Source organism: Oncorhynchus mykiss, chromosome 11, assembly GCF_013265735.2.
Source record: "Oncorhynchus mykiss isolate Arlee chromosome 11, USDA_OmykA_1.1, whole genome shotgun sequence".
NCBI classification, from domain to species: Eukaryota; Metazoa; Chordata; class Actinopteri; order Salmoniformes; family Salmonidae; genus Oncorhynchus; species Oncorhynchus mykiss.
This window is the reverse complement of record NC_048575.1, coordinates 38396921-38420213: the sequence shown is the minus strand read 5'-3', so window position 1 is coordinate 38420213 and position 23293 is coordinate 38396921. Positions and strand designations below refer to the sequence as shown.

Genomic DNA, 23293 nt, shown 5'->3' with positions numbered 1-23293 from the left:
GACTATTTGTTAGTGACAGAGAAATGGTTGTTGAAGTCATAAATGTTCAGTTATTTAGCCTTTATCTAGTGAGTTATTATGTAAATATTATCATACAAATGTAGCTCTTTATGACAATACATTACATATCTCATTAGGCCTCATTTTGAGACCTAGTTTTACCATAATACTATGGCCTGGAGCACATTGTTTACAGACCACACCAGGCCTACAAGTCACATTACGATGGTTTACAAAGTGAAGCATAATTACTATTGGAATCCAGGCAGAGTTAGGAACAGCTGGAATTTTCATTCACCCACAAACTGCATTCAGAATGGCTGTCAAGATTGTGGACAGTAGTAAAGGAGACTACCTAAACCATTTAAACTGGAACAACCATTTCAGTAATGTGTGCAATAAATCTAACTAGCTGATTGGATTTGTTTAGAAAAATGTATGCTATTTATCTTTGTGTAGCATAAGATTGATTGAGTAATCAATGTACATACAAAAACACAGATAAAGAAAACATTCCAAAAAACAACCACCTAAAGTAGAGCATGCTGGGAAATATGATAATGATCGGCATGGTTTGGATGGCAAAAAATATTTTTCCCAATGGTAAAACACTCCTAAACTCAACTCTGGTTATTATCATCAACACTCGGGTTATTTTCAAACCAATGAGTGTTAATTTAAAGATGAATTATGATGAAATAACTCAGCCATTTCCAGGTTGCAAAAATGTTAATAGTTTGCTTAATTTCAGTTTGTGACAAAACAAGCAAGTATAGTGTAGAGAATCATTGTACCATATTCATCGCTATGAAATATTGTTTACAAAATATTGTATTTTTAGCTGTTTGAAGCTGGTGTACAAAACCAAAAGTAAAAGACAAGAAAATGTACTTTAAGGGAAGCATAGATATAGCGCTATAGAACAGATAACCTCTTCGAAGACTTGCTCAAATGAGAGTGACAGATCTATGACACACATTTCTATGTGAATATGGTCGGTCGCTCCCAAAAAGTTACATATTGCAGCTTTAATTTTTAGAGTTCATTTAACACCTGAATCAACACTAGAAATGTTACACTGAAAAATAACACTACGTATTACTGGCCAATTTTCTGTGTGTGATAGCATGCATACTGCTACCATGTGTTTCTGCTACAATGTAAACTGACATTTTCATGTGAGGCATTTGAGCAGTTTGATAGTTTTTTTTAAATACATAAAACATCCATAGGAGTATATTTATGCACCTGTGCATCAATCTAAGAAACAATTTTAAAAATCCCATCAAAATCTGTCAGCTTAAGATGGAGATATCAGTTTTTGTATGGGCTGTGTCTTAATCCATCTGTCTTCCGCATCTGCGGTGGAAGGTCGCCAAGCTACAGTGGTGTTTGTTAGACCAACGACTTAGACTTTAAGTTAATAACATTTAGTCATACAGTATGTCTGACCAGTCCAGACTGCATGGTCAATTCTTATTCCCAAAAGTCAGCAGCCTACCTGTTTTTGGTTCCACTGAGAAGTAGGGTTGTCCGCTGATGATGCTGTAGACCACCCTGGCACTGTTCCCATATGTGGGATCATCTGCATCTGTGGCTGCCACTTGGACCACCATTGTTCCTGTAGACAGACAGCATCCAATTAGTTATCAAGACCACATCAGCCATTTTTGTCCACCAGACCTATTTGAAGACAAACAGCTCTTACATCAATCAACAGTATGTATGACAACATTTCCACAAAGCACACAAATGTCAATGTTATGTCAATGTTATACATGTGTGTATATTTACATGTATAGATACATGTGTGTATATTTACACGTATATATACATGTGTGTATATTTATATGTATATATACATGTGTGTATATTTATATATATATATATATGTGTGTGTATATATATATATATATATATATATATGTATATATGTATGTATATATATATGTATATATGTATAGAAGTGTATATATATATATGTATATATGTATGTGTGTATATTTATATATATATATATATATATATATATATATGTGTGTGTATATATATATATATATATATATATATATATATATATATATATATATATATATATATATATATGTGTATACACACATGTATATATACATATATATATATATATGTATATATATATACACATACACATATATATATATATATATATGTATATTTATATAAAATATAATAATATAATATGTATATATATATATATATATATATATATATATATATATATATATATATATATATATATATATAAAATATGAAGAGGCATTTGAACATAAAAATGATTTTCTTTTTTTTCATCATTTTTTGGAACATGTGAACTTACATATGCCTTAATAACAAACTTTTGTTCCATCCATAACATAATAAAATTGTTAGATTAACGGCCTAATTGGTTTGGCCACGGAAAAAGACAGGAACATTCCCACTAGCCATGATTGGCTGAGATAATGGCTGGGCTGGACATGCCGGGAGATGAGTTTTGATCGGTCTGTAATATGTATGTGTAATGTGAGTTGTTTCGAATGTGTTGATAGTCCTTTCTACTGAAAGATATAACGTTAGCCATCAAGAACAACAAAAGTTTTGCTACTTTTCTCAACAACATTGATGTCATGAATTTAGCAGGCGCTATCGACAGATCAGTTGGAAAAAGTGATGGGCTACTTTCTGCACATGCCACGGTCAATGTGTCAACCGGAGTGACTTGACACAACGCTGGCCAAACAATATTTAAGTTGGCTACAAACAAAACAGAGTTAAATGGTTCCAGTCTGCCGTGAAGCATTCATCCATGTATACAGGTAAGAGTCTAGCTGCATTTTCAGATATACATTTTTAATTTTGTCAAAGTCGTTTTTTATTGCAAGTTAAAACGTACTGTTAGCTAGCGAAAGTTAGCTTGCTGGCTCGCTAGCTGACGTTATGTGTATGATCTGTGTAGTACTATTATTCGAATCAGAAATCGATTTGCATTGCTAGTTATAGCCTAATGTTAGATAGTTTACATGGAACCTAGTTTGTTAGCTTTAGCTACCTGCAGATTCATACTACAGCTATGACAATGTTTGCATTGGTAGTAGCATGAGTTGGGTTTATGCTGGTTCATTCTTTAGCTAGCTACCTAGCTAGCTATGTGTCTAAACAAAAGACTCCACTTCGGCAGGATTATTACATGACCCATCAAATTAGCCAGGTGTGTCTGGGGGTGATTAAGGCCATCTATTGTTTTTCATGAACATGTGTACATGACTAGACAGTAGTGACCCATCCACTTCGCTAGATGTGGCTGGGGGTGGTTATAGCATTTCCTTCACATGACCCATCAATTTAGACAAGTGTGTTAGGTAATCTAATATTTCAAAAATATTTTTATCTGGACACTCTGTTTTTGGATATTGTTACTATGCAAGTATCCATTTCAGGTAGCCTAGTGGTTAGAGCATTGGGCCAGTAACCGAAAGGTTTCTAGATTGAATCACCAAGCTGACAAGCCTAAAAATCTGTCGTTCTGCCCATGAACAAGGCAGTTAACCCACTGTTCCTAGGCCATCATTGTAAATAAGAATTTGTTCTTAACTGACTTGCCTAGTTACATAATTTTTTATCTGGTGCATGTGACAAGTAAACATCGATTTTATTTTATATAGCGTGTGTTTACCTCATGGCCTCACATGTGAATCCTTAAAGAGATGGGTGGGGCTAAGGCTTAAGAGGGTGTGAATGATGCTGAATGGGTGTAGACCAAAAAAAGCTCTCCAGTAGACGTACCAAAACATTTCAGGGCCATTTTCTCAAAAGTGGGGTTACAAGGTAATCAGCTTACAAAGCAAAATTACTTTCCCATTGTTCCTCAATTACAGTGTATGATATACCATGTTGTAGCACTGTTATCCAATGTAAAAACCACCATTTCAAATATTGCTACATTAGACCGAATCGAGACGGTCGGTCACATATGCAAATAAGAGACGGTCGGTCACATATGCAAATAAGTCTTAACCCTACAGCAGGTCTATTTAATTCCAGTCCTAGAGGGACATTTCTGGTTTGGGATTTATATATGGTTCTTCAAAGACTCATCATCCCATTTTTGTCTTTTCAGAGACTGTATAATGGCTCCCCTATGGCATTGCTTCCAAGAACCTCATTTGGTTCCAACTTGCACCTTTATTTTTGTGTACCATTCTACAAGGTCATATGGTTGCTACTTGTTATCAGGATAGTTTGCTACATTTAAGGTGCAACTTTTGTTTGTAGAAACCTGCGAACGGAACTGGTTAGAAACAGCATATATATTATTGTGAAGGAAAGTACCTGGCTATTTATGTGAATGTGAATGTACTGTGATGACTATGATTGAACTACCTATGAATAATGCTTCAATAAAGGTTGGAAAATTAATGTACCCATTCTTAGAACTAACACAATGCATTTGATTTTAAAGTGATTGTAATGACACTGTTAGCATGTTGATGGTCCATATTTCCTAAAGAAGTTTGCCTTTTCCTTACTGGGACCTGAAGGAGGGATGCCACCTGAGCACAAAGGTCCAGTAATCTCCGCTACCAGTAATCACCATTTACCTCTATTGTTCTGTTGTGAACTATGTTCTGGCCGCTGATAGACACCAGAGTTTTATCTGTAACCTACAAAACCAAGTGTACTGAGCAAGTATTCTGACATGCAAAACAACTTGGCCTCAATGGAGAGCCACTGCCAATATTTTTTATTGAATTTATTACAAAGAATAATACACCCAGAATAAAATGTTATATTAAATTTGTGTGAGAATCAAGGACATTAAGGCTCAGACTTTGCGCCATTGGTAATCTTGAAGCTGACGCCACGATTCTGACTGAACAAATGTGCAATTATCAGCCGGTAATGTAGGAGACATAAACTTGTTTGCCCTGTTGCCATTGTGCATGGTCAGATGAATAGGCTGCTGTAACGATTCTCCTCTTGTGAAGTAGAGGCGGACCAAAGCGCAGCGTGGTGGTTGTTCATTGTATTTATTGACGACACTATACATGAACAAACTAACGGAAAAAAACAAGAAACGTGAGAACTCAAAACAGCCCTGTCTGGTGCAAACACAAAAACAGGAACAATCACCCACAAACACACAGTGAAACCCAGGCTACCTAAATATGGTTCCCAATCAGAGACAATGACGAACACCTGCCTCTGATTGAGAACCATATCAGGCCGAACATAGAACTAGACCAAAACATAGAAAAACAAACATAGACTGCCCACCCAACTCACGCCCTGACCATACTAAATAAATACAAAAACAAAGGAAATAGAGGTCAGAACGTGACAGTACCCCCCCCCAAAGGTGCGGACTCCGGCCGCAAAACCTTGACCTATAGGGGAGGGTCTGGGTGGGCGTCTGTCCGCGGTGGCGGCTCTGGCGCGGGACGCGGACCCCACTTTGCCATTGTCTCAGTCCGCCTTATTGTCCGCCTCCGTGGCTTACTCACCATGCCCACCCCTCTCAATGACCCCACTGGACAGAGGGGCTGCTTGGGACAGAGGGGCAGCTTCTCGGGACAGAGGGACAGCTGCTCGGGACAGAGGGACAGCTGCTCGGGACAGAGGGACAGCTGCTCGGGACAGAGGGACAGCTGCTCGGGACAGAGGGACAGCTGCTCGGGACAGAGGGACAGCTGCTCCGGGCGGAGGGGCTCTAGCGGCCCCTGGCTGACTGGCGGCACTGGCGGCCCCTGGCTGACTGGCGGCCCCTGGCTGACTGGCGGCACTGGCGGCCCCTGGTTGACTGGCGGCGCTGGCGCTGGGCTGACTGGCGGCACTGGCGGCCCCTGGTTGACTGGCGGCACTGGCGGCCCCTGGCTGACTGGCGGCCCCTGGCTGACTGGCGGCACTGGCGGCCCCTGGCTGACGGGCGGCATTGGCGGCTCCTGGCAGACGGGCGGCACTGGCGGCGCTGGGCAGACGGGCGGCGCTGGGCAGACGGGCGGCACTGGCGGCGCTGGGCAGACGGGCGGCACTGGCGGCGCTGGGCAGACGGGCGGCACTGGCGGCGCTGGGCAGACGGGCGGCACTGGCGGCGCTGGGCAGACGGGCGGCGCTGGCGGCGCTGGGCAGACGGGCGGCGCTGGCGGCGCTGGCGGCGCTGGCGGCGCTGGGCAGACGGGCGGCGCTGGCGGCGCTGGGCAGACGGGCGGCACTGGCGGCGCTGGGCAGACGGGCGGCGCTGGCGGCGCTGGGCAGACGGGCGGCGCTGGCGGCGCTGGGCAGACGGGCGGCACTGGCGGCGCTGGGCAGACGGGCGGCGCTGGCGGCGCTGGGCAGACGGGCGGCGCTGGCGGCGCTGGGCAGACGGGCGGCGCTGGCGGCGCTGGGCAGACGGGAAGCTCCGATGGCGCCGGGCAGACGCGAAGCTCTGACAGAGGCGCCGGGCAGACGGGAAGCTCCGGCAGAGGCGCCGGACAGGCGGGAGGCTCCGGCAGAGGCGCCGGACAGGCGGGAGGCTCCGGCAGAGGCGCCGGACAGGCGGGAGGCTCCGGCAGAGGCGCCGGACAGGCGGGAGGCTCCGGCAGAGGCGCCGGACAGGCGGGAGGCTCCGGCAGAGGCGCCGGACAGGCGGGAGGCTCCGGCAGAGGCGCCGGACAGGCGGGAGGCTCCGGCAGAGGCGCCGGACAGGCGGGAGGCTCCGGCAGAGGCGCCGGACAGGCGGGAGGCTCCGGCAGAGGCGCCGGACAGGCGGGAGGCTCCGGCAGCGGCGCCGGACAGGCGGGAGGCTCCGGCAGAGGCGCCGGACAGGCGGGAGGCTCCGGCAGAGGCGCCGGACAGGCGGGAGGCTCCGGCAGAGGCGCCGGACAGGCGGGAGGCTCCGGCAGCGCTGGAGAGGAGGAAGGCTCTGGACGGATGGGCCGGAGAGACAGCCTGGTACGGGGAGCTGCCACCGGAGGGCTGGGGTGTGGAGGTGGTGACGGATAGACCGGGCCGTGCAGGCGCACTGGAGCTCTTGAGCACCGAGCCTGCCCAACCTTACCCGGTTGAATGGTCCCGGTCGCCCTGCCAGTGCGGCGAGGTGGAATAGCCCGCACTGGGCTATGCAGGCGAACCGGGGACACCGTGCGCAAGGCTGGTGCCATGTAAGCCGGCCCAAGGAGACGCACTGGAGACCAGATGCGTAGAGCCGGCTTCATGGCACTTGGCTCGATGCCCACTCTAGCCCGGCCGATACGCGGAGCTGGAATGTACCGCACCGGGCTGTGCACCCGCACTGGGGACACCATGCGCTCCACAGCATAACACGGTGCCTGCCCGGTCTCTCTAGCCCCCCGGTAACCACAGGAAGTTGGCTCAGGTCTCCTACCTGGCGTAGCCATACTCCCTGTTAGCCCCCCCCCAAGAAATTTTTGGGGCTGACTCCCGGGCTTCCATCCACGACGCCGCGCTGCCTCCTCGTACCAGCGCCTCTCCGCTTTCGCCGCCTCCCGTTCTTCCTTGGGGCGGCGATATTCTCCTGGCTGAGCCCAAGGTCCTTTACCGTCTAATTCGTCCTCCCATGTCCATTCCTCCTCGCGCTGCTCCTGCTGCTGCTTTCTCCTTTGCCCATTACCACACCGCTTGGTCCTGTTGTGGTGGGTGATTCTGTAACGATTCTCCTCTTGTGAAGTAGAGGCGGACCAAAGCGCAGCGTGGTGGTTGTTCATTGTATTTATTGACGACACTATACATGAACAAACTAACGGAAAAAAACAAGAAACGTGAGAACTCAAAACAGCCCTGTCTGGTGCAAACACAAAAACAGGAACAATCACCCACAAACACACAGTGAAACCCAGGCTACCTAAATATGGTTCCCAATCAGAGACAATGACGAACACCTGCCTCTGATTGAGAACCATATCAGGCCGAACATAGAACTAGACCAAAACATAGAAAAACAAACATAGACTGCCCACCCAACTCACGCCCTGACCATACTAAATAAATACAAAAACAAAGGAAATAGAGGTCAGAACGTGACAGCTGCTTTATGTTTGTATATTTCACTTGAATAGCCTTGCAGTTCTGCCGGGTATTTTAGGCCCATATTGTAGCACATAAAGGAAAGTGCTGTCTTACAAAGCATGTTATATTTTATTTATCAGCAAACACCCTTATAATAAGCCCACTTTCTTGCATGAACCGTATTTTACGGGCTCTTGTAGAATGAACTGATCATGGAAATTGTAGATTAGACTGCCCTATTTCCATCATAAACCAGAATTAACAGGCACTGGCCCTGAATTTGAGCAATATAAAAAAATGCAAGAAGTTCTATTTGGACCCCCAAGATTATATCATCACCTCTTATTCATGGCAGGTTATATTACAACATTAAAACAACCAAGGTCAATCAATGCTTAAAGAGTTTTGTGCATTCCAATCTCTGATCACTGCACAGTAGCAGTAGGCTAAAACTGTAACGATATTTGTTGTCGGAAGAAGAGGAATCATCGGACCAAAGCGCAGCGTGGTAAGTGGTCATGCTTGTTTATTTACAACTGAACACTATAACAAAATAAACAGGAGAATACCCGAAACAGTCCTGTAAGGTGAAAACACTAAACAGAAAGTAACTACCCACAAATAACCTGTGGGAAAACGCTACCTAAATATGGTTCCCAATCAGAGACAACGATAGACAGCTGTCCCTGATTGAGAACCATACCCGGCCAAAACAGAGAAATACAAAAACATAGGAAAGGGAACACAGAATGCCCACCCAAATCACACCCTGACCAAACCAAAATAGAGACATAAAAAGCTCTAAGGTCAGGGCGTGACAGTACCCCCCACCCCAAAAGGTGTGGACTCCGGCCGCAAAACCTGAACCTATAGGGGAGCGTCTGGGTGGGCATCTCTCCGCGGTGGCGGAGAGGGACGTAGACCCTGCTGAACCTCTGGCTTGGCCCACTAGGTGGCGCTTCTAGAGCGGGGACCCTCGCTGCCGAACCTGGACTGGGGACCCACGTAGAGAGCCCCGGACCGAAGGGCGCCTCTGGACGCTCCGGACCGAAGGGCGCCTCTGGACGCTCCGGACCGAAGGGCCCCTCTGCAGGGAGGAGATGCAGAGACAGCCTGGTGGGCCCTGTGGCAGGGAGACCTACAGGAGGCCTGGTGCGTGGAGGAGGCACCGGATGAACCGGGCTGTGGGGGAGCACTGGAGCCCTTCAGAGTGCAGGTGTAGTGTGATGTTGTTCCCCTAGATTATGCTAATGTTTTTCTTTGGTGTACAATATAGTACTTACATGTGATTGTAAAAGTTTTGTATATTTTGGTTTGGCCCATCGCGGGTTGTCTGTATTTCCATACCCCCTTATTGTTCTCTTTTGCCAGACCTTCGGCTAGCAAGGTATGTTGTCCTTGACTCCAAAATTGTTTAATATAAAACCGTCATAATGCTACACATTGTACTGTTATGCTACTATAAGTTTGTTACAATGTGGATAACATGAAGATTTGTGCAAGTTTCACAAAGCTTGCTAATTAGGGTATCTATTGTAACTTGTGAGTACTTGGGACAGTGTTTGAGTGAGTGTCCATGTGCTTGCCTGAGAGCTAGGACTGCGCTAAGGGTTAACATAATGTGTGTTGTCTCTTCGTGTGCATCTATGTCTTTTATTTTGTCTGAATTATGTTCTGTATCATTTTACTTGTATTGTATGGTGTGCTGTTTTGCATTGAATGTGTGCACGCAGCACCTGTTATTTCCTTTTGGGGCTCTTTTGCCTGACCTTCGGCTAGCAAGGTGCCTGAGAGCTAGGACTGCGCCAAGGGTTAACATAATATGTGTTGTCTCTTCGTGTGCAGGGCAAATAAAAAATTAAACTAGCAGACCTAATTAAAAGTACACAACGCAAAACGAACCACACTACACAGGCACAGGTCGAACCGGGCTGTGGTGGAGCACTGGAGATATGGTGCTTAACACTCGCACCTCTCCATTAGGCTCAATGCCAACTTTCGCCCGGCACGGGCGGAGCGCAGGCATAGGGCAAACTGAACCCTCCCAGCGCCCGGAGACACAGTACTCAGAGCCGGTACAGGGTAACCTGGGCCGAAACGGCACACCGGAGACCAAACGCGCTGAGCTGGCACAATCTACTCTCGCATGGCACTTGCGGGGGGCTGGCATATAGCGCTCCGGGCTATGAGCGTGCACTGGAGACACCGTGCGCTTCCGGTTAGCACTGGGAGTTGGCTCAGGTCTATTGCCTCAGGTCTATCGCCAATCTCCCCGTGTCCCTCCCCCCAAAATATTTTGGGGGCTGCCTCTCGTGGCTGCTGCACTGCCTTGCCTCATATCGCCACCTCTCCGCTCTAGCTGCCTCTAGTTCTTCTTTAGAGCTGCGCTATTCCCCAGCCTGTCTCCAGGGTCCCTGTCCGTCCAATATCTCCTCCCAAGTCCAAGAGTCCTGAGCCCTCTGCTCCTCGTTACCAAGCTGCTTGGTCCGTTTGTGGTGGGTGGTTCTGTAACGATATTCGTGGTCGGAAGAAGAGGAATCATCGGACCAAAGCGCAGCGTGGTAAGTGTTTATGCTTGTTTATTTACTGAACACTATAACAAAAATAAACAGGAGAATACCTGAAACAGTCCTGTAAGGTGAAAACACTAAACAGAAAGTAACTACCCACAAAAACCCTGTTGGAAAACGCTACCTAAGTATGGTTCCCAATACAAAAACATAGAAAAAGGAACATAGAATGCCCACCCAAATCACACCCTGACCAAACCAAAATAGAGACATAAAAAGCTCTAAGGTCAGGGCTTGACAAAAATGGATTTAGGTTATCCCTGAATAATGGTTCTAATGTGTAAAAGGGGTCTCTCAGATTTCTATTTGTGTCTTCTGTGGTGTATCTTCAGTGATACCCAAGATAGAGGAAACTCTGTATTTACATCGATATTTACAGCTGTCAAGGTCACAAATAAGAATAGCTAGCCTTCAGAGTGGCTGTCCAAAACGGATAAACAACTTCACATCAGAATGCATTACACTGTTCCACTCGGTGCAGCTGTCTTCTGTCACTATTTGTCATTCTTCATTTGTGTGATTGATCAAATTCTCATATTTTCATTAATTTCCAGTGAAGATAGACAAAACAGGGGTTACTAATCAATTCTACATCTCAGGGTGAACGGTTGTCATCTGACAGTAATGAAAATAAATATTGCATGTGTAATTTGGTTGGCAGACAGGTTTTCATCAAAACTTTACAGACACAAGACTGGATCCAACTGCTACCATGAATACTCATCTCCAAGTAAACATGATTCCAATGTTCAAACTGTAAGCTTTTTGTTTTGCATTGCTTTGGCTTGCAACTTGTAGACTTAGAATATAAGTATTGACTTCTCTGAGGCCTCTACTTTATCATACCTTTATTTCAACAATGAACACAGACAGACCAAGGTCTCTTTTACAGCTGGGTCCTGCATATACATATATACATTTACACATACAGTTTAGGTACAATGATTAATAAACTACACAAGACAAACAAAACGATCACAGATAACACAATAAATACATAACGTAACATATACTGAGGATTAAAGCTAACTTTAACCACCAAAGCGTATCACAGCCCCTGTCATCCCCTATACAGGTTGAAAATGGCAGATTTTGGCATTGATAAGGGCCTACATTGGAATGCAGTGGCTGGTAGGTAACATGCTATACATGATGTCACAGCTCCGGTTCTTCGCTTCACAGCGCTGTATGGGTTTTGACTGACAGCTGTTATGAACTTGAGCACCGTGCGCAACAAGAAGATGCCCCCATACCTCCTGCTAATAGGGCAACTTTTGCACATTTGTTGTCTGAGTGAGGGAAATACTGTAAATTGAGAGGAGTCAATGTGTTCTGAAAAATGAGACGTTGAGGATTATAATAAATACCGCTATTTATTATAAATAGGGACAACATCATCAGAATTCCGGGAATACCTCAGGAGGCTGAAGAAATTCGGCTTGTCACCAAAAGCACTCACAAACTTCTACAGATGCACAATCGAGAGCATCCTGACGGGCTGTATCACCGCCTGGTACGGCAACTGCTCCGCCCACAACCGTAAGGCTCTCCAGAGGGTAGTGAGGTCTGCACAACGCATCACCGGGGGCAAACTACCTGCCTTCCAGGACACCTACACCACCCGATGTTACAGGAAGGCCATAAAGATAATCAAGGACATCAACCACCCGAGCCACTGCCTGTTCACCCCGCTATCATCCAGAAGGCGAGGTCAGTACAGGTGCATCAAAGCTGGGACCGATAGACTGAAAAACAGCTTCTATCTCAAGGCCATCAGACTGTTAAACAGCCACCACTAACATTGAGTGGCTGCTGCCAACACACTGACACTGACTCAACTCCAGCCACTTTAATAACGGGAATTGATGGGATATTATGTAAATACAATGCCTTGCGAAAGTATTCGGCCCCCTTGAACTTTGCGACCTTTTGCAACATTTCAGGCTTCAAACATAAAGATATAAAACTGTATTTTTTTGTGAAGAATCAACAACAAGTGGGACACAATCATGAAGTGGAACGACATTTATTGGATATTTCAAACTTTTTTAACAAATCAAAAACTGAAAAATTGGGCGTGCAAAATTATTCAGCCCCTTTACTTTCAGTGCCGCAAACTCTCTCCAGAAGTTCAGTGAGGATCTCTGAATGATCCAATGTTGACCTAAATGACTAATGATGATAAATACAATCCACCTGTGTGTAATCAAGTCTCCGTATAAATGCACCTGCACTGTGATAGTCTCAGAGGTCTGTTAAAAGCGCAGAGAGCATCATGAAGAACAAGGAACACACCAGGCAGGTCCGAGATACTGTTGTGAAGAAGTTTAAAGCCGGATTTGGATACAAAAACATTTCCCAAGCTTTAAACATCCCAAGGAGCACTGTGCAAGCGATAATATTGAAATGGAAGGAGTATCAGACCACTGCAAATCTACCAATACCTGGCCGTCCCTCTAAACTTTCAGCTAATACAAGGAGAAGACTGATCAGAGATGCAGCCAAGAGACCCATGATGCAGCCAAGAGGCCGAGGATGAACTGCAGAGATCTACAGCTAAGGTGGGAGACTCTGTCCATAAGACAACAATCAGTCGTATATTGCACAAATCTGGCCTTTATGGAAGAGTGGCAAGAAGAAAGCCATTTCGTAAAGATATCCATAAAAAGTGTCATTTAAAGTTTGCCACAAGCCACCTGGGAGACACACCAAACATGTGGAAGAAGGTGCTCTGGTCAGATGAAACCAAAATTGATATTTTTGGCAACAATGCAAAACGTTATGTTTGGCGTAAAAGCAACACAGCTGAACACACCATCCCCACTGTCAAACATGGTGGTGGCAGCATCATGGTTTGGGCCTGCTTTTCTTCAGCAGGGACAGGGAAGATGGTTAAAATTGATGGGAAGATGGATGGAGCCAAATACAGGATCATTCTGGAAGAAAACCTGATGGAGTCTGCAAAAGACCTGAGACTGGGACGGAGATTTGTCTTCCAACAAGACAATGATCCAAAACATAAAGCAAAATCTACAATGGAATGGTTCAAAAATAAACATATCCAGGTGTTAGAATGGCCAAGTCAAAGTCCAGACCTGAATCCAATTGAGAATCTGTGGAAAGAACTGAAAACTGCTGTTCACAAATGCTCTCCATCCAACCTCACTGAGCTCGAGCTGTTTTGCAAGGAGGAATGGGAAAAAATGTCAGTCTCTCGATGTGCAAAACTGATAGAGACATAGCCCAAGCGACTTACAGCTGTAATCGCAGCAAAAGGTGGCGCTACAAAGTATTAACTTAAGGGGGCTGAATAATTTTGCACGCCCAATTTTTCAGTTTTTGATTTGTTAAAAAAGTTTGAAATATCCAATAAATGTCGTTCCACTTCATGATTATGTCCCACTTGTTGTTGATTCTTCACAAAAAAATACAGTTTTATATCTTTATGTTTGAAGCCTGAAATGTGGCAAAAGGTTGCAAAGTTCAAGGGGGCCGAATACTTTCGCAAGGCACTGTATATCACTAGCCACTTTAAACAATGCTACCTTATATAATGTTACTTACCCTACATTATTCATCTCATATGCACGTATATACTGTACTCTATATCATCGACTGTATCCTTATGTAATACATGTATCACTAGCCACTTTAACTATGCCACTTTGTTTACATACTCATCTCATATGTATATACTGTACTCGATACCATCTATTGTATCTTGCCTATGCTGCTCCGTACCATCACTCATTCATATATCCTTATGTACATATTCTTTATCCCCTTACACTGTGTATAAGACAGTAGTTTTGGAATTGTTAGTTAGATTACTTGTTGGTTATTACTGCATTGTCGGAACTAGAAGCACAAGCATTTCGCTACACTCGCATTAACATCTGCTAACCATGTGTATGTGACAAATAAAATTTGATTTGATTTGACTTGTGAAACAGACCAAACAGGCCAGGGAGGGGTTTGAGAAGTCAATGAGAGAAGTGACACGTTTCCTTAGTTGTTCATTTTCTCAAAATCTAAAGTCACAACCTAGATTCGAGGCAATGCCTTAGGTAGTTGAACATGTTATTACTCCAACCTCATCAAAGTAACAAAGTGACATGTTCTATTTTACTCAAAAACAACTTTATATCCAATGTGTGTCTTTGATTTGATGGCCTGCACGTGTGCAGTTTGGCACGAGAAGACCGTTAGACTCAATGACGTGTTTCTACACAGCTTAGCTAGCCAATGTCGCCATGATATCACCTACAAGTGTGATCGGGGATTTCTATTGGAGAAGCAGCTTCTGCCTATCTTTATACTGTACTATCTTTGAGGAGCCTATGTTTGTCTTTTTGTGAAGAAAATTTGCTGTGGGACACGCACTTGAATGGACTCTATGTGCACAAAAAGGACTATATGGTAGGCTTTCAAAAGGCACTTCAGACAAACACTAAGATCCTATTTTCTAACTTTACTAACCATGTTGGCAATAGAATACGCTTTCAAATAATGCCCACCTGACCCAGACAGATTTATAATGGAGCATTTTTGGATTGAGTAAACAACAGTAATTGTGTGATGGTTGGGACGCAGGGCTATGTTCCAAACATAAAACTAAATGTGTTCATGCTTCAGTTCCTCAATGGCAAAGCTAGGAGAGCTCAAAAAAGCACCTCATAGTGGAAGGCTCTTTCCTTGAGTCATAAAAGTGCTTTGAAATTATTTAGGAACAGTGGACAGTTTGGGAAGGTGTGTGTCCGTTTGGAGACACCAGTTAGACCTCTCACTCAATCCCATGTAATCATTTTTTCTTATAATGCACCTACTTAAACATTTCAATATTTTAATATTCTTATTATGTTACCGAATGTATCCAGAGTATTTTCAGATTTCATTATTGACAAATGCTGTGAAAAGTACAGTGTCTTGTCAGGTGAACTGTTGTGTCCTCACTTTTTGGTCTGATAATTTGCCCGTAATCTCCAAAGTGTTGTCCTTCAATTGCTACCATGGTGATGCATATGCTCTTTATAGTTATTCTGTTAGAAACATTTGCATTTGGCCTTATCCATACAGGCCAATTTTCTCGAGTGTGAAAATGAAAAAGTTCCACAGCACTTTTGTTGTATTGTCTGTCAGTGCTACATCCTGACAAATGTAACATAAACTGCAAAGTACGACAGTGGCAATACAAAATGGATTTGAGTGTGCGTATCACTGCGGATTACATTAAAAACGCAACATTCAAACCTGCCGTTTAAGCCGACCAACTTTGCAATGCCTTGATGAGTATTCAATATTGGCACAAATGATTAAGTTGATCATATTCATGCACGTTCACACCTGCTCCCCACCATTTGAGATAAGCAGGGATTATTGCTTGGAGACAAGTTCGAATTTATTTGTGATTGTCATGTGAATATCAATGACACAATTCAAACAAAGACAAACCCATAATTGCCCTGCTGTGCTTTGATGCCATAGTTGGCAAATCTCTGAGCATGGGTTCTTAAAACTTTTTCAGCCTGGGACCCAAATGAGAAATTCTCTTTTCCTGTGACCCAAGCTTATGAAAATATGCAATTATGCAAAAATATTAGTACATTTCATTACCCTTATGCCTAGAACAAATGCAATATCGACAAAAACAAATAACAATTAAATGAAATACAATAAATAAATAAATATCTATTCATGTTTATTTTTCCTCATTAAAACACATATATGTCTAGGTTGGAACAGTACAGATGAAAAATGATCAGGCCAACTGCACATCTTACTGTAGAAAGTATTGTTGAAAGTCTAAGTTGGATCTGTTGCTGTTAAAATACAATAACTGTATTGTTTATTCTGAACTGGAATACACTGATTGATCAAATCACAGGTTGACGTTTTCAACAAGCATATTCTGGACTCAGGTTTTGACAGTGCAACACGGAGGTAATGCTTGGCATTGAGTCTGTTTCTGTACTTGTTTTTTAAGTAGGCCAGAGTTGAGAACCCTGACTCGCATAGGTATGTGGTGCCAAATTGGATCAAAGCATCTACTGTTTTCTTAGTCAGGCAGGAGACCACTTCCTTCTGTAGATGAGCAACCCAGTGACGCCTGTGACGCAACTTCTGCTTTTGGATGTTAAGACAACACTCCATCTTAACTCCTCCACATTTACTTTGAACAGTGCATCAAGATCAGTGTGTAGAGGGGGGGGGGATCTAGTTTCAGGTGTTTTTTATGCCTGCTACGTTAGGCAAGCCTTGATCTGACATTACATTCCCTATGCCTTGTAATGAGCTCTCATCTGCTCCTTGGGCACCTCTGTCTGCCATGTAGACCTGGGACCTGTGCCTTGTCACATGGCCAACTGTCCTCAAGCCCCTCATCTTTTATTTGACATCCCAGAGGCGTGATTAAGACAAGGTCTTCCCAGATCTCTGGGCCATAAGGTCTACCGTGTGTAAGGACTAGCAACCGCAGCCTAATTACTTTAATTAAATGAATGATTTCCCCTAAATTGAACCCATTCATCACGGGTAGCCGGTCTATGCCCATTAATGATTTAAAACCATCTATAAAGGAGTTATGGAGGATGAGGTGCTCGGCCGGCTCCATTATTTTACTGCACTGTAAATTGCCCTGAGCAGCTATTTACAAAGAGCGGGATGCATTATTCATATGCTTTCCTAACAACTTCAGATGAAGACATTGGCGAAACCCTGCGATGTAAATAAACCAGAGTGTGACTTGGTGTGCTTGTGTTCACTGTGTGTGTGTGGAACTGGGAGCTCATCAGATGATGCACTAAACTACTCTCTCTCCCCCCGTTGGACATGAGACACCAAGCCCTTGTAGTGTAAGCCCTCTACTTCCTTAAGTCAGAGCCCTGTACTGTACACCCGTTGACTCAGGGCTGCCTAATCCTAAGGAGATCTCACAGCCTATGATATGAACGTTATGAGCAAAACACTGCATTGGCCTGGAAAATACTCTTACCACTGCCAGTAGAAGCCTAGCATAGGCTCTATTTCAACTTTATTTACACCAAATTGTACTGAACCTCAATGTCTTCACTTGTTTGCATCTATGCCTATCAGCCTGAGGAAGATACGACACGCAGATGCAATGTTCTCCTGTCTCTGGAACTGCATGATGAGAATACTGCGCCTGTATGTGCTTGCGGCTGTCATGTCACTTAACCCTGAAGATTGGAAGACATTATCTGGCACTTGGCATTTGGCGCCTGTTATTCCTCTCCCTGGCAGATTGTCACATGAATTTGAAATGGAGGCTTAATCAATATTTCCATTCACACAGGATTGGCTCACGGTGTCCCCAAGCGCCTTGTGGTACGCATTTGTTTCCGTGGCAAAACACCTCGGGAGGTGCTCCATTACATGTCCCTTTGGATTTGAATAATCTGCCATCTCTGAACTCGCTAGATTCATTGCTCTACTTTGGGGTTTTGTGTCTTTGTTTGTCTAAGCAGGTAAAATCACAGTGTTTTGAAACCACAACAGTTAACACTGTAGAAACAACCTCTGTGTGTGGATAAGGACCCTCTTCAGCATTTATCTACGTCACAACTTGCTAATACAATTGTGTCTATGAATACCATGCACTGCCTGACAGACAAATGAATGCCACAGATTCAGTTTCATGTTTATAATGAAGCATAGGCTGTGTTCATTAATATCCGAAGTGAGAGAGATGAGAGTGGGAGAGAGATACATTAAGGATATTTAAGATTGTGGTGGGTAGAGTGAGATTAAGAGAGAGAGAGGGAGACCGACAACATACAACAGAAACGAGGACAAACAAACAGAGGGAGTTGCAGAGAAAGAGGCTCACCCAATGCTGACATCTCCGGTACCCCGGCCATATAGTGCCTGTCCATGAACTTGGGCTCATTGTCATTGATGTCCTGGACCTTGACCAGGAACTCTGACCTGGGCTCCACAGGGATGTTGGTGATCCGGTCCACGGCCTGGGCCTGAAGTGTGTAATAGGCCTGCTCCTCCCGGTCCAGACGCTTGGTGGCGTGGATGTCACCTGTGTTCTCGTCGATGGTGAAGATGGAGGTGGAGCCCTCTCCTGAGAGCACGTATTTCACCTTGCCATCCCCTTTGTCCACGTCTGAGTGGAGCTGTTATTAGAGACCAGAGACCAGTCAGTGGATGGGAGACATTCAGAAGGATTGGAGACTTATAATAACATATCCAATCATATACTTCACTATCATGATCAATCCATTATGTTCATCTGTATTATTTTAACATAGTTTCAAGGGTGGGTTTTCATGTGCAGAAACATGGTGCCAAAAAAATGAACAACTCTTTGAACAAGTGAACAAAGTACACATTGTTTGTAAAACAGGAGACCAGAAGTCTTAAATCTCTGAGCATGGCTGTATGTCTGCTATATAAATGCACTCTGGCAGGAATAAGGAGCGTCACGTTGAGTCAACACAATTCTGTAGGATGTGAAGCCCAGAGCTGCCCAGGGATTACAGTGTGGTACGTTTGAAGGAGGGTTATTTCTCAAGCACTTCACTGCGTCTGGCATTATCCATTTTTGTTTCCAAGTCAATAGGTGTATCAAATGACTGCCTGGTTATCGCTGCAGGCTTAGTGTATGTTTTATATATCCAATAGAGTCTCGGCCAGAAACCAACGGTATTTTATTAATGGATTGCATCAGGCTGTTGATGAATGGCATGTCTGGGGCATAATGATGGTTTGGTTGCATGGGCATGCCTCAGCGTGCTCCTCCTGACACTCCAATAGGGAGGCCACATGTTTATTCACCATCCCCTGCTGTCAGGAGCAATTTTGAGGTAAATTGTCAACCGCTGTAGAGATTCAACATTTAATCTTGAGAAAGCCATCCGTGGCAGTGTGTTTAGGTAAATACCACGGACAGGGAGGACAAAGCTGACAGCCCACAAAGCATGCAACTAAACGTCACAGGTCAACTAAATGCAGTATGTAGTCTCTCTCTCAAAACATCAGTTGTTAGCTTTATGCTTGGCTTTTTTAACACTTTCTTCAATACCTGCTGTAGAAGTAGAAGGGACCCTATGGACTTCAAGTGTTTCACTTTAAATCTATTCAGAAGTTAGTGTATTACATAAAACTTGTTCCACAGTAGGTCCTATTAAAAAGTGTATCCCTGTAGTATACCGCTTCCTTCAGTTAATCTAACTTGTTTTTAAACCGTCACTGCTCATTTACAGGTGCTATTTCAAACTTCTACTGTTATTATGTGCAACTTTCATCAAACACCATAGTTGCTTCTCTTAAAAAAATGTAAATATCCCTTTTGTAATTCTTGTCTTTGACTCCGTTGATGTGAGCCTAGCACATCAGCGTACTTTAAAGACACTGACGGCAGCGATGCAGCGAGAGTACAAATGGTTGAGTGGAACAGAACAGAAAACCTCCAGTGAAATCAATGATGACACTTATCGCCACTTTGTATGCAGACAGTCCTCCTGGGACAATCGTGTTTGCTTTGTGTTCACTTGTTTACCTTAGAGTGTAAAAAGACTGGAAGAGTAAAACTAAGGAAAAACAATGTCGGCAAGGCCATCTCTCACCTGTTATTATCCATATTACGATATAATGGCACATTTTCATCACAATCACTGAGAGGCCGTTTGGTTTTTAATGGTTCTGGAGTCGCTTAATGGGGTTTTAATTTTCGCTGTACTGTTCAGTCACAGTGTGTTAGCGAGGTTATTATTTCACTGTCCATGTCTCTTTTCTTCCTCCCTGTTTGGCAGACATACTTTGTAGAAAACGGCAAAGACGACTGGAGGCCTTGGAAGAAAATGATAAATAAATCAAATCAGAGATGCATGTTTCAAGCTTTGAATTTCCACTAATCTCTCAGGAGTAGAGCGAGAGAGTTTTCTTCCATTCAATGGACAATGTGTACACAGTTTTGAGCCAAGTGAAAATACAGTCCATACCCAGAAGCATCCTGTGAGCAACACTGGCTCTGGTACACTCAAACAGCCTATTGGCTACAGCTACTGCACCGGAGCACGTCAATCAACAATCGCCCTGCAGAATCGTTTCACAGAGCACTGCGGTTCGAACACTGAGTGTAATGGGGTTTCCACAGGGATGATGACATGGTTCACAAACAAACCAAAATAAAACCCTTAAAGAAACAGTATTGGTTGATCTGACTGTGTTTTGTACTTGTGGGGTACTGTAATACACTTCTTCATGTTGTGGGGAAAATTAAAGGAAGCATACAGTGGGGCAAAAAAGTATTTAGTCAGCCACCTATGTCATTTTCATCATAGGTACACTTCAACTATGACAGACAAAATGAGAAAAAAAATCCAGAAAATCACATTGTAGGATTTTTAATGAATTTATTTGCAAATTATGGTGGAAAATAAGTATTTGTTCACCTACAAACAAGCAAGATTTCTGGCACTCACAGACCTGTAACTTCTTCTTTAAGAGGCTCCTCTGTCCTCCACTCGTTACCTGTATTAATGGCACCTGTTTGAACTTGTTATCAGTATAAAAGACACCTGTCCACAACCTCAAACAGTCACACTCCAAACTCCACTATGGCCAAGACCAAAGAGCTGTCAAAGAAACAAAATTGTAGACCTGCACCAGGCTGGGAAGACTGAATCTGCAATAGGTAAGCAGCTTGGTTTGAAGAAATCAACCGTGGGAGCAATTATTAGGAAATGGAAGACATACAAGACCACTGATAATCTCCCTCGATCTGGGGCTCCACGCAAGATCTCACCCCGTGGGGTCAAAATGATCACAAGACCGGTGAGCAAAAATCACAGAACCAAATGGGGGGAACTAGTGAATGACCTGCAGAGAGCTGGGACCAAAGTAACAAAGCCTACCATCAGTAAAACACTACGCCGCCAGGGACTCAAATCCTGCAGTGCCAGACGTGTCCCCCTGCTTAAGGCAGTACATGTCCAGGCCCGTCTGAAGTTTGCTAGAGAGCATTTGGATGATCCAGAAGAAGATTGGGAGAATGTCATATGGTCAGATGAAACCAAAATATAACTTTTTGGTCAAAACTCAACTCGTTGTGTTTGGAGGACAAAGAATGCTGAGTTGCATCCAAAGAACACCATACCTACTGTGAATTATGGGGGTGAAAACATCATGCTTTGGGGCTGTTTTTCTGCAAAGGGACCAGGACGACTGATCCGTGTGAAGGAAAGAATGAATGGGGCCATGTATCGTGAGATTTTGAGTGAAAACCTCCTTCCATCAGCAAGGGCATTGAAGATGAAACGTGGCTGGGTCTTTCAGCATGACAATGATCCTAAACACACCGCACGGGCATTGAAGGAGTGGCTTCGTAAGAAGCATTTCAAGGTCCTGGAGTGGCCTAGCCAGTCTCCAGATCTCAACCCTATAGAACATCTTTGAAGGGAGTTGAAAGTCCGTGTTGCCCAGCAACAGCCCCAAAACATCACTGCTCTAGAGGAGATCTGCATGGAGGAATGGGCCAAAATACCAGCAACAGTATGTGAAAACCTTGTGAAGACTTACAGAAAACGTTTGACCTCTGTCATTGCCAACAAAGGGTATATAACAAAGCATTGAGATAAACTTTTGTTATTGACCAAATACTTATTTACCACCATAATTTGCAAATAAATTCATAAAAAAATCCTACAATGTGATTTTCTGGATTTTTTTTCTCATTTTGTCTGTCATAGTTGAAGTGTACCTATGATGAAAATTACAGGCCTCATCTTTAAGTGGGAGAACTTGTACAATTGGTGGCTGACTAAATACTTTTTTGCCCCACTGTATATTGATTGGTTAACCAATCTTAAACTGCACAAAGATTAATAATACACCAGTAACTGAAATGGTTGTTCCAGTTTAGATTACTTAGGTAGTCTCTTCCATCAATCTTCTCTACCCTGGCAGTCATTCTGATTGTAGGTTGTGGATTATTAAATGTCCAAATGTTGGAAATCCTCACTTTGGCTAGGTACTAAAAGGAATTACACATCACTTTGCAAACCAGTATAATGTTACTTGAAGGCCTGATGTGGCCTGTAAACAAGGCATTTACTAACACAACCGTGTTAGGCTTTAACTAGGCCCTCAAAAATAAGTCAGATGGACATTTTCAGAGGGTTCTAGGAAGACCCATTCAAAGATAAAAGTGTATATATATATATATTTATTGTTGGACATAAAACTGTAAAAATACCAGGAAATCAGCTCCAACTGATTTTAATTTAAGAAATATGTTCCCAAGTATTCTCACACATAATATAGAGACACATTATCATATACAAATGTAAGCACGGTTTGAAATTATTATGTTTTAGTCAAACATGTCTGTTTGGGTGTCTTGAGGTCAATTTGCAGTCTAAAAAATATTTGGAATTATGTTTTGGCCCCCCGACCAACTGCTTAAGAAAAACATGAAGCTGAATCTAATTGATGATTCATGCTTTAGAAGATAAAAGGCTTCTTGGTTGATTGATTTTGAAATTTGATTTTATTTCAGGTTTATTGGTCGCATACACAGTTTTGCAGGTGTTTTGCAGCAAAATGCTTAAGTTACTAGCTCCTAACTGTCAATGTCAAATCACTGTGCATGGCTGAGCGTGTAGTGGCATAGATATAGGCTAGAGTATATTTTCTTTCCTTTGCAATGGAAAAAGGGTTAGTAACACTGCTTT

The 23293-nt window shown here is 43.6% G+C and overlaps 1 protein-coding gene across 2 annotated transcripts in view; it reads right to left on the bottom strand.

Annotated features, from left to right (window-relative positions):
* The window catches only part of LOC110535674 (cadherin-7-like), a 145541-nt gene that overhangs the window by 76898 nt on the left and 45350 nt on the right, over positions 1-23293 (bottom strand). For both annotated transcript variants that reach the window (XM_036935435.1, XM_021620823.2), the window contains exons 2-3: positions 18439-18733; positions 1502-1621 (exon numbers count right to left, since the gene is read on the bottom strand). In XM_036935435.1, the coding sequence (XP_036791330.1) occupies positions 1502-1621; positions 18439-18733 (415 nt within the window). The remainder of the gene's footprint in view (positions 1-1501; positions 1622-18438; positions 18734-23293) is intronic.